Source organism: Acromyrmex echinatior, chromosome 3, assembly GCF_024713525.1.
Source record: "Acromyrmex echinatior isolate Ae372 chromosome 3, ASM2471352v2, whole genome shotgun sequence".
NCBI classification, from domain to species: domain Eukaryota; kingdom Metazoa; phylum Arthropoda; class Insecta; order Hymenoptera; family Formicidae; genus Acromyrmex; species Acromyrmex echinatior.
The window spans coordinates 6,898,850-6,911,800 of record NC_141854.1 but is presented as its reverse complement, the minus strand read 5'-3'; the positions used below and the strand labels follow the sequence as shown (position 1 = coordinate 6,911,800).

General features: G+C 30.8%; 1 protein-coding gene across 2 annotated transcripts; it reads left to right on the top strand.

Annotated features, from left to right (window-relative positions):
• Positions 1-556: 556 nt before the first annotated feature.
• LOC105151788 (uncharacterized) lies at positions 557-12,857 on the top strand. 2 transcript variants are annotated; one of them, XM_011065698.2, is made up of 11 exons: positions 557-921; positions 1,052-1,186; positions 1,349-1,636; positions 2,975-3,327; positions 3,829-4,018; positions 4,444-4,598; positions 7,799-8,106; positions 8,177-8,402; positions 8,562-8,766; positions 8,888-9,439; positions 9,527-12,857. In XM_011065698.2, exons 2-11 carry the CDS (start codon positions 1,165-1,167, stop codon positions 11,692-11,694), a joined length of 4,467 nt encoding a protein of 1,488 aa, XP_011064000.1. In that variant the 5' UTR covers positions 557-921; positions 1,052-1,164; the 3' UTR covers positions 11,695-12,857. The 2 variants fall into 2 exon arrangements, with proteins under 2 accessions (XP_011064000.1, XP_011063999.1); XM_011065697.2 differs by having other exon boundaries at positions 1,346-1,636.
• The last annotated feature ends 94 nt before the right edge of the window (positions 12,858-12,951 follow it).

Sequence of the window (12,951 nt, the reverse complement as noted above, 5' to 3'; positions counted from 1 at the left end):
CTTCACGGAAAAACGGAAAGCGGAAGCCAATCAGAATTCGCGGAAAAACATAAGTAGACAAGCGAAATGTACTGCCTACTACTATTGCGAGTTCCGATTGGCTTCCGCTTTCTACTTTTCCATCAAATCCGGGTGTGAACCCGGCCTAACAGGGGAATACTCGACTGTAATTGGTTTTTACTTTCTGATTTGGATTAAACCTTCGATAGGCCTTCGAATTAGGCCTACAATGTCCATGATGCTAGAAATCAGTTTGAGATTTCAGAGAAAGAATTAACAAATCACATTTAAACAATTTGAACACATGAATTGATCAATGTGATTGATCAATTTTTTCTTCGTGCGAGATTCTGAACCGATTTCTAGCATCATGGACACAACATCTCAGACTTAATCAGACTTAACATCGATTAGGAAACTGGCCAATTTATTCATTTTATTCTTCAGAAACATCATTTTATTGTTCAGAAGAATAGCTATAATTAGCCAATATATTGTATAACTATGGTTGTAACTTCGGCGTAAATTGAGTTGTGTAAACGTAGTCCATGTTTCGATGTTTTTAAGAACGCATCTATTCACTATATTTAGTAGTTAAGTAGTGTGATCGTTAACGTATGTCCTTTGTATTTGTTCCTTTTGTACTTCCTATTTTCTTTTCTTTTCTCTCTAACGCTTTGTTATATGTCTGTCTCGATGTTATGTCTTTTAAAAGTAATAAAGCTAATAAGCGCAGTACAGCAACGTCAGCAACAGAAAAATAGGTCTATAGATTCATTCATTTTTCATGATATTCGTTCGATATAGGAGCTGAAAAGTGTAAAACAAGAACGTTACAAGCGAAAGCAAAAGGCGAGATTGTGGTGGACGTCAGCCACGCGTCTCTTTGAAGCATATTTTTAAACGCGGAGCTCGTAAATGGTAAGATTTGCTTCTCGTAAACAACCGAATAATCGAAGGCGCATACGATACGCCGTTATTAACGAGCACTGCTGGTACTTATTGCTGTTTCTACAACTACAATCAATTATTCCGTCATTTCTCTTGCCAGTCACTGCATTACGTCATATGCATGGTCGTGTAGTTGTTATCGCAACTCGAAGACGATAAACTCTCACGAGTGTTGTTCCGTTCGCCTTCGTGTTTCCGCAAAAATTTGGAACCATGGGCGATTCCTCGTTGAAGGGTAAATGTTTCAAAGTTGCAACTGTATACTGTTGAGAGCTGTTTAGAGAATTTAGATCAATTTGAGGCGTGGAATATTCGAGAAATTCTTTTTTATTGGCTTAACTATTTATGGTTATAATTGTTTATGCCATTACTATATGCATTACTTATGTTTTAGAAGATACTGAGATAATTATAAACAAAGAAGAATGCTATGAGGTAATAGATGAATGCACAGAAGTAGAAACATCTGAAACGACAAAAGATTCACAGGTACAAGATTCGCAGGCACAAGATTTGCAGGCACAAGATTCGCAGGCACAAGATTCACAGGCACAAGATTCGCAGATACAAGATTCACAGGTACAAGATTCACAGGTACAAAATTCACAGGTACAAGAATCACAGGCAGAGGTTACAACTTGTCCAAAATCAGATACAACGCAACAAGATCCTGAAACTAATGCTGGTAAAATACAGAAAGTTATTCTGAAGTTTTATATGTAGTGTATGTGTATATATATATATGTATATATATATGTATATATATATATAAAATATATGTATGTATATATATATATATCTTATAATTAACTTTTAGCTGTCACTTCAGACCAGATGAGTATTTGTTAATTTTTTAAGATTACTTTGGATATGTTCTACTTAATGTTTGCAACACTTATATACATTTATTTAATCCTTGATTAACATTCAATGACAACAAGAATGAAATAATACTTAGAAGTGTTACAAACATTAAGTGAAATGTGCCCTTTGTGTATCTCCTTTATATTGCAAGGATAAAAAGTAGAGTCCAATTGAAAATTTTACTAAAACTGAAAATGTATCAGTTTCGACTGAAACCATATAGCTCTTCTTCATAAATATTAATTTTAATATATATAATTATTGTTTCAATAATTAAATTATGATATTTATGAAGTAGAAGTACTTATGTTCTTTGGCCAAAATTGACACAACTGAAATTTCAATTTTCGATTTCAAGTAAAATTTATTGTACTTATTTCAGTAAATTATGATATTTGTGAAGAAAAAATATACAATATATGGATATGTCTATACATATAGTCTTTAGGATTTCTATTTTTTAATTTTGGTTTCGATTGAAATTGACATGTAGCTGAGTGTTTCAGTTTCGGTCGGACTTTAATAAAAGTTTTGGTCAGATTTTAATAAAAAATATAAAACTTGAAAAATGCTGTTTTATAAACTATATATGTGATATGGTATTTTGATTATTTAATAGAATATAGCTCAAGAATAACTCAACTATAATCTTTTAAAAAATATGTTCTGAGGATTAGCAACTATTTCTAATAATCTTCCAGAGTTGATCATGAACTCATTGAATCCATTCAATTATATTTTGGAGGATCTATGGTGAAGGTTTTATAGATCCTCTCAATTATATTCTTTATTACATATGCAAATTTGAAAAATTATTAAAATAAACTTAGTATTCACACATACTATATATATTTTTTTAATGCAAATTATGTTATTTTGATTCCTTGAAATTAATTAGTGCTTTCTAATTAACATAAATGAAACAAGTTTTACAAAACATTAGTAATTATGTTACAGATTTTAGTGTCAGCTTATATTGTAATTTATAATCATAGTTTAAATATTATAACATTATAATTTAAGAATAAGTGATTTTGTATTTTATATTTTAAGATTAACAAAGTATTGATAGCCATAATAAATCTTATGGTGCCAAAAGCGTGAATTTGCATAGAAATATAATGTTTCTTATGCAATATAAAACATTTGTCATTTGCAGTTGGCATAAAATCTCAAGATAATACAGATATCACAGATAACACAGATAAATTGGTTCCGGTAATGATGGAATGTGATCAAGAATCAAATAATGATACAACTGATTTTACTGCTGATATTGACTTAGATCAGTTTGATGGACAAAAGGATGTAACAGATGAAGATGTGATGCATCATTTGGATGTGATAGAAAATATTGAATTAGATCCTGAAACCTTTTGTGTGGATCAATGTATGAAGGAAATTAATCAATCAGAATTGTTTGCAAAAGAAAGTGAAGAACAGGTGGAAGATAAAGATGAAGTAACAGTTATTGAAGAAGAATTTATAGAGGTTAAGTGGTATGAAAAGAAGGTACATTAATAAATCTCATTTTTTGCAATTAATATACATATATAAACTAGGGATGGACCGTAAAATTACCGGATATCGAATATTCGGACAGAATGTAACATCGGTTATCCGGTATCCGATTGGATATCCGAGAAGGCAATCTCTTCGAGTCGGATATCCGAGTTTTTCCGAATATTTGACCGAATTCCGAGAAAGTGTCTTCTAAACAAAAAAGGCCTATAGCGAAAAAAATTGTAATTTTGTAACAATGTATCAGACAATATAGCATGAATATACATATTTATTTCTAGAACATTTGTATAAGAAAAAATCAACAATTCAATGATATCAAATTCAACCGGATATATTCCCGGATACTAATGATATCCGGCTTTCCGGTCGGATAGTAAAAAAGTGCTAGATAATACCGGATACTTTCGGGTATCCGGTGCATCCCTAACATTAATCTATTACAATTTATAAAACAATGTGCACTAGTGTACACAAAATCTTTTTTTCCAGCTTGCGGAGAAAAATAGTCTTTTAAAAGAAAGATTATCAAAGTTAGCTCGAGTGTTAACAGTTTCCTATCCTTCTTATAATAAATGGCTAGAAAGAATACAGAAGATAGAAGGATCGCCTATATGTAAGATAGATCCAATTCGACGTTGTTCATTAAAAAAACCAAATACTAATCGATGGAAATTTCAATGTAAGTATAAAAATATCTTAAAATTTTTTTTTTATGTTGACTTTGTTTCATAAGTATACTCATAGTTTTAAGGAAAGCATACATTACAAAAAACTGATAAGTTTGTGCGCTTTTGATAATCATTAATAAATTGCTTATGTACATATGTACCTGTATTCTTTTTGATTTAGGAGTTCACAGTTTGTGTGTTTAGCATTTATTAATATTTACGTTTATTGAAGTATTATAATAAAATAATTTTTCTGTGGGAAATTATATAAATATATAATAAATTTATTTTGAGCTGAGATATAAATAACTTTATTTTATTTCTTTATATTTTAATAATATTATAATGTATATATTTTTTGTATAAAGTAATGAAGATATTGTGCAAATAGAAATAATTAGAATTTAATAATTAAATATATCTGGTATGTGTGTAGGCAGAAAAAAAACCATACAGGAGTCTATAAAACCAGACCCAAACTCTCCTATTAATAATTTCAAATCAACTTGGAATCTTGAACCAATCGGAATAGGATCTGCTACTGCCCCTCATATAACTGAATTTCCATCTTTTGTATTAAAGGCAGTTAAGGTAAAATTTATTACAAAAAGTTTATTCGTTTTTTTTTAAATATAATTTTCATATATGAAATAAAAAAACGGATAAAAACTTTTTGATTAATCTATATTTTTTATATGAACTCAATTTACATTTATTTATAAAATATATGCAAGATTTAGCTCTTGAAACATATATGCATGAACTCGTGAACATCTTCTATCTTGTAAAAACTGAATGAAATCTGATAATTCTGAACAATTATAATATAATAATTATGAGCACCAGATATATATGTACAACAAAAAACAAAGTAATTCTATCTTTTAAATCTACTTAATATATTGAAAAATTAAAAAAAAAGGATATTTATTTATTTTAAGAGAACTTTCTCTAATTAATAGTTGTATATAGTAAAACTTATGCATTATAACAAAATATATTTCGAAGATACATTAATTTTGTATTATATACTGTATAAAAGTATATAATACGGATAGTCTTACAGGAATAAGAAAGAAAAGTCTTTGGAAATCTACTGTGTATGCAGTGATTGCAATCAATAAGAACACGACAACATCAACAAGAACAGTAAATGAGGCATATGACTTATACATATATATAAATATATGCATAAAATAAGAATAGAGAGAAAGAAAAAGAGCATCTGTAAATTTAATTTGCACAATGCTATATAGATGCAGTAATAAATGCACTTGAAATTTCCATCATAATTCCATTTCCATTTCCAAAATATACTATATTCTTGTAATAGACAAAATATAAAAATATAAATAAATATTTATAAGAAATATAAATGTAAAAATCTGCAATATTTATCTCACATATTACTATATATATAAAAAAAGCCAATTTAAAATAAATATCATATGCCGCTTTGATGCTTATATTACACTATTGTGAAATGGAAAGATGGATAAAAACTTATTTTGCAAGAAAAGAGAAAGAAAAATGACTATTGATACATATGGTATATGTATATATATATATATATATATATATATATATATATATATCAATATATATAATATATTGATATATATACAAGGTGTCCCAAAAAGGTCAGGACACTTGAATATTTCGGAAAATATAAGTTTTATAGAAAAGTGTTTAAGACAAAGTTGTAGTGTTTAAAAAGATTTATTTACTGATCTTATTAATTTGACCTTGGGTAGCGTCGCCAAAGTCAGGTCAAGGTCACATCGATTTCTTTTAATGGAACATCCTACTTTTGATTCCAAAATTTAATAGCTGGTGTCTTTCCAAAACGCTATAAGAAAATATTTTTTCATTAAGTACTTTTTGAGTTATGATGCTTGAAAGTTATAGTATATATCGCTAGCATTACGCAAAACGTCCGACTGACAGCTAAAACCTCTTGAATGTTCAGGATCATGTCCTGGATAACATTTATCGAGATCAAAGCTGTTGGAGGTTGTATCTCTTATTTTAATTTTTATGTAAAAATGAAAATACGGAGAATAACCTTTATCCAGGATTTTGAACAACATTTAAGAGGTTTTAACCATTGGTTAGACATCTTGCGTAATGCTAATGCTGGCAATACTATAACTTTCGAGCCTTATAACTCAAAAAGTACTCGATGAAAAATAATTTTATTATGTTTTGTAATGTTTTGGAAAGCTCTCGGCTATTAGATGGAATCAAAAATTAAATGTTCTATTAAAAAAAATCGACGTGACCTAATCTTGGCGACGTCACTTAAGGTCAAACCGATAAAATCAGTAAATAAATCTTTTCAAACCCTACAAGTTTTGTCTAAACACTTATGATTTGACCTTATGCTGCAAAAATAAAAGGGTGGTATGGGTGGTCTACCGTATATGTATACACACACACAAAATATCTACTATGTAGATGATATGTTTGATTTAAAGTTAAATCTATACATATACTACATATAGATATGCGAGTTTATTTATAAAATAAACTTTTGTAATAGATAAATTAATAATAACGCATACATGCGTGCGTCTGTACAGTGGGTGATCAAATTAGAATCATAGTTCGAAAAATGATTTTTTTTTCGTTCATGTAGAAATACAATCAGAGAGAGAAGATCATGTATACATGATAATTTTTAATAGACAGTTGAGTACTAAAATACACTAAAAAAATAAATTTAATTTATATAATTATGAATTATGGAGTATAAAAATGATAATAGACTTAATATTTTATATAGTAATATCTCCTTTTGCTATAATTACCACATTAATTCGTTTGGGCATATTTTCCTTACATTTTAAGTAGTTTATTTTGATTGTTTCTGTCCTATACCACACATTAATCAAATAATATTTGTTTAATCGACGTTTGTTGATAATTCTTCAAAATTACAAAAGTAAGCAAATTCACTAGATGTTGATCAATAAAATTATAAATAAACAATAATAAGATAAACAATAATAATCTGTTCATTGAAAATGCAATATAATATGTTGAGAAAACCGGCCACGAACAAATAAAATATAGAATGTTATATAATATTAATTAAATTTAATGTTTAATAGACATTAAAAATGAGCGAAAGTAATTTCAATTATATAGAGTCTTCATCAATCGCATGAATTTTACAGTATAGTTTAAACAATAAAAGATCCAAAAAAGTAAAGACATGATATTTATAATTACATCCAGCATAGATCTTTAACGTCTCGCAACAACGAAAACTTGATTGTTTTCTTGATATCTGATCAATTAAATTTCCAGTGTTTAATTCATCAATATTGACAAGAAATAGACGGTGTTACAAATTCCATCTTACAATTAGATATTGTCAATAGTTCGTGAAATGAAGTGATTCACTTCTGATTTTAACAACGATCAAGAACAAAATAAAAAAAAAATTATAAATGTTTTAGTGAATTTGCTTATTTTCATAATTTTCACCTTATTTCAAAATACGCAATCTACCATCTGGAAATATTCCTATAAAATCGTTAATTTATGTGATTCTATTATTTTTATCACCTATTGTATGTGTTACACAAGCGCGCGCACACATGCACGTGTAAACTAATGCATATACAAATACATACATATGTATGTATGTATGTGCACATACATACATATAAATAAGACTTATATTATATAAATAAATGCAAAAAACGACGTAATTTAATATTAGATAACTTATATTAGATATAAGTTATACAGGGCTTGTAATACCGATGATTATTGGTACATAGATATTTGAAGATTTTCTTCAAACAACTATATCTGCGACTGAAGACACAACTCAAGACACTTCTAATGAAAATCTATCAGATGACACATCTATGGATATTGACACGAAGAAAGATAAAGATATAGATCAAGATAAAGACCAACATTGGTTGTGTTTGTTAGTACGTTGCAATAGCAAAGATGAACTTATGCTTTTTGCAACCGGGAAAAATATTAGTCGTAGCACTATGGATCGTTTGAAACAGACATATGAGTCTGGTTCGGGAAGGAATTGTAATGTCAAATCTCTCTATTGTAAATCAATGAACAAGTAAGATTCAAACAAGATAAACTACGCTCCAAATAGCAAAAAATTGCATATATTATTGCATTCATTTCAGACGTGATGATAAAATTGTTACAACATTCTTAGTGGGAGCAGAAGCTCTAGATGAAACCGTGGGTAATTTGAAAGTGCAGCTTGCGCCAAAGACGAACTTTTGGTGTAATGCTGCTGGTGCATGGAATGTAGCTAAAACAGTTGCGGACATGCTTGAGCCCACAAAAAAAATTACAATACTTGAAATTGGTTGTGGAATAGGTGTAATTGGACTTACAATAGCATCTGTAAGTACTTGCGTAACTTACATAAGATATTTATGTAAGTAAACGCATTATTAAACAACCTAATATTGATATTTTAACATCATGCGTTATGTATGGATACATAAACGCAGTGTTAAGCAAATTAATGAAGAGTAATGTACTATCATTGCATTATAACAGAAATGTCGAGAAGTGATAGGAGTTGATTCACCTTCGGAAATAGAAGAGGCTGAAATGACATGCGAATTGAACAACATATACAATGCATCGTTTATAATGGGATCTCCATCTGAAATTGTAACTAAACTAAATTCTGCGCGTGATTTACATAATAAAAATCGTGTGACTTATTGTATAGTCAATGCGGGCACCAATATGGGTAGAGGTACGCAAAATTGTTTTTTTTTAATCGTTAGTTTTATTGGCGATTAATTAATAACATTTAGCATTCCGATCACAACATATATCTTGCGATAATAAAACTCTAAAGTTATAATATCTTTTAGCTATCGAAGTAATGACATGCTTAAGGAAGATCAGTTCTCTTCGACGTATTGTAATGGTCACTACGTTGACAAAACAATCAGTTCGAGCAATATTAGAACTTGCACGGCCTATAGAAACTGGGCTCGGTCATCCGTTCATGCCAATTCGAGCATGTGTCGTCGATACATTGCCTACGGGACCTCATTTTGAGGTAGTTATTCTAATGGAACGTAGACTCATGCATAGGCTTACGCAGCCATGGTTTATTAAGATGCTGGAGGAAGAAAGCAAAACGTTAGCTAATACTAAGGTTTTAGAGAAAATAATCAATAATGACAAATCTGAAAATGCTGATGCATGGGTAAGAAAGAATCCCTTAGCTAAACCTGAACTTGTGGAAAAATCTAAAGCGTTACACGCGAAAAAAATAACCAAAGCAGTGAAAAGCAGTCCTTTATCAGTAAAAGGTAAACTAAAATTGAAACGAGACCGTTCGCCCGATATAATAGAAATTAATAAAATACCTAAAAAAATTGAAAAGATTGGATCTAAATCTAAAGTGGGACAACAGGGTAAGTTTGGTGATACACAACTAATAGATATTACATGATATTACATATATACACATACACACATCTAATCAATTTTTTATTAATCAGATGTTACAGCTAAGAAAAAGACCTGGTTTCATGAAAATTCAAACCTTCGCATCAATCCATTATTTGAGAAAAAAACAAGGGAGATCAAAGAACAAGTTGATTTAAGAGAAAAATTATTGAGCAATCGAATTGACACAGATCTAATACAGAAGGTAAATGAAAGTCGAGAAATACTTGAAGCAGCCAAAGAAAAGTTAAGCGGTCCATCTCCTACGGTTGATGCAACGACCGCTAAGGAATTAAAAAACGTATTAAGTTTGGTCCTCGACCAAACTAATAAGATTCAGGCTCATTTGCCACGTTCAGTGTGGGATCGCATTGCGCCACCTGAGCCTGAGTCTAAGACACTTGATGACGATCCTCTTTTGAAAGGTCGATTTGTACAAGAAACTCGTGCACAGGATATCGTTATTACGACAGCGAATAAAGAATACTTAGAAACAGAGGACAATAAACCAAAATTCAAAAAATATCATAACCTTACACCATTAGAGCCAAATATGATAATGCCAATATCAAAAAAATTTAAATCCGACAACAGATCGGAATTTCCTCAAAAATCATTTGATAACAGAAATAGACACCAAAACCAAGATAATTTCTGGAATAAGAATAAAAGTTTTGATAGAAATCGTTGGAGCGATACAGGATCTATAAGAAGACCTGTTTCTCCAATGAAAAGGCAAAATTTATCATTTACACAACGAGCATCTCCATCAGATGGATTTTCATCAAAACGTCCGTTACTATCACCACCGAGACGTTTATCCTCGCCATCTAGAAGACATCTTTCTCCAGATAGATCGTATCAAGTACGTAATTCTCCATCACATCGAGAATATTCTCAGAGACGGCCAGTGTCGCCAATAAGAGTAATGGTATCTGATAATAGAGAAAGACGTGAAATGTCGCCGCTTAGACGTCCATTTTCACCGATTAATCGAATGTCTCCGCCAAGACGACCGATACAAGTTTCAGGTCGACCAATGTCACCTATGAGACGGCACATATCGCCGCCAAGACCACAATTATCTCCACCTAGACGACAAATATCTCCGATGGAATATGACTTATCTGCGAGACAGTTGTCTCCGGAAAGAAGACCTATGTCACCTATTGTCAGAATGATGTCTCCATCAAGACCAAGAGACTTGATTCCACCGCGGCATCAATCTTCTCCCATGAGACATTTTTCGCCACATCAAGCACCACATATACGTAATGCTTCGCCTTCAAGGCGACAGCAATCTCCTCCGAGGCGACAGCAATCTCCTCCAAGGCGACAGCAATCTCCGAGGCGACAGTTATCTCCTCCAAGACGCCAAAGCTCGCCACCAAATAGATTTGCGGATGAATGGGACATACCAAGTCGAGGTGCTATTGAACAAAGCAGCACTTGGCAACGGTCCGTTAATGAAAGACCGGAAAACATTTGGCGTAATGAGAGACAATCGACAACGAGCGGAAATTGGCAGGCTTTGTCTGATAATGACAAATATCGCAAATCAACTAATCAAGATAAATCCTGGGATGGCAGAGAATCTTCATCTCATGGAAATTCATGGAATGCAAAACAATCACTTGGAAGTATGAAAGAACCTTGGCAGACTTCAGACAATAGATGGTCCGGTCCATCCAGATCGGGAAATGGTGGCGAAAATTGGAATCGGGATAGTTTGAGTGGCCGCAACAAGGAGTCTTGGATGAATACAAACAAGCCGCGATGGGAACAGTCGCAATCTAATGATTGGAATCAAGGAGATAAAGACGATTGGAATGACCTTCCCGAAGACGCAAGGGACCCTTGGGGGGACGACGGCAATCTTGGATTGAACAGGAACATCGATAATCAGGCTACTTCGTCGACTAATTGGTCCAGAGAAGTTGACAAGGATCCTTGGGGAAAATCCAAAGATAATTGGCAAAACAAGTCGCAGATATTTCCAGCGAAATCGTTATGCCAAAACAGTAATAACCCGAGTATAAACGACTCGCGCTGGTTGCCTTTAAACGATATGAATAAGAAGGTATCATCATCATCTACCAACTGGCAAGGAGGCACTAACGTTGGATCCAACATTGGGACTAACGTTGGATGGCAATCAAATTATGGTTTTCAGACACCGCAACGATCCTTTGTACCCAATTTGTTTAAGGATCGACGTTAGTTATAATATGTTAGACAAGATATTTTAATGTTACACTCAAAGTAATAATAGTTTAGCTCACTTTTGAGTGTTTCGGTTTATAAAGCAAAAGCACATAGACCATTAATTGAATTGAATGGGTATTAAAAACACTATGTAAAACAAATATGCGATGTCAAATAAAATTACGACTGCAATATGTGTTAAAATATCTGTCTCTATTATGTGATTTATATTGTGATTTTTGTGCAAACAATAGTGTTTAAAAGTATTTCCATTCTTTCAAATGATTCATAATTCAATTTATTAATATGTATTTCAATAAGACAAAACAGACGATACTTATTTTTTTTAATGTTTAAATATTATTAATTACATTATTTGTGCAATGAGAGAAATAAAAATAGCCTATATATTTACTAAGGAGCATTGTACATACATAGTTTTGCACGAATTGCAAATGATATATATGTAGTATGTATAATATAAATTGCAGTTGATTCATATGTATGTAATAATAGCTAATTGTATCTCTCATTGAAGTGTTTTCTAAAATATATCACAAGCTGACATCTCATATTTCATATCTAAAAAATCTGCAAATTATGAGTTTCTTATTATTAGAATCCGAACCGAAACTTTTACCGAAACTTTTACCGAAATTGAAAACGAACTCATATGTCAGTTTCGACTGAAACTCATACAGCTTTTCTTCATAAATATTAAATTTAATATGTATAATTATTGAAACAATAATTATACATATTAAATGTTTTGTATAATTATTGTTTCAATAATTATATCGTTTATGAAGAAAAAGCAGTTATATTCTTTAGCCAAAATTGGCACGATCAAAATTTTGGTTTTCGATTTCGAAATTTAATTACTGTTTCAATAATTGATATAATCAATAATTGATAATTATGATATTTATGAAGAAAAAATACATAATATATGCCATTATATGGCATGTTTATACTTGTATATGGCCTTTATTAGGATTCTTATTTTTAATTTGGATTTTGATTGAAATTGAAATATAGCCGAGCGTTTCCGTTCAATTTTGGTAAATGTTTCGGTTAGACTCATTATATTATACTTATAAAATTATATGAATCACGATGTATATTCTTTTAAATCAAAATTGTAACAATTTCGAACAAATTAAATAAAATTCTATAACAGATGTTGTTTATTACAAATTGAACATAAGATAAAAATATACAAAACTACGCTTTATATTAAATATTTTACACAATTTTCGAAAACAAGAAATTT

Bases quoted from the DNA above. Each gene is read 5' to 3' on its own strand.
- LOC105151788 (XM_011065697.2), top strand. From the start codon at position 1,165: ATGGGCGATTCCTCGTTGAAGG. The intron at 1,637-2,974 runs GTAAAATACAGA...TGTCATTTGCAG, and splicing joins AGATCCTGAAACTAATGCTG to TTGGCATAAAATCTCAAGAT. The intron at 8,403-8,561 runs GTAAGTACTTGC...GCATTATAACAG, and splicing joins TTGGACTTACAATAGCATCT to AAATGTCGAGAAGTGATAGG.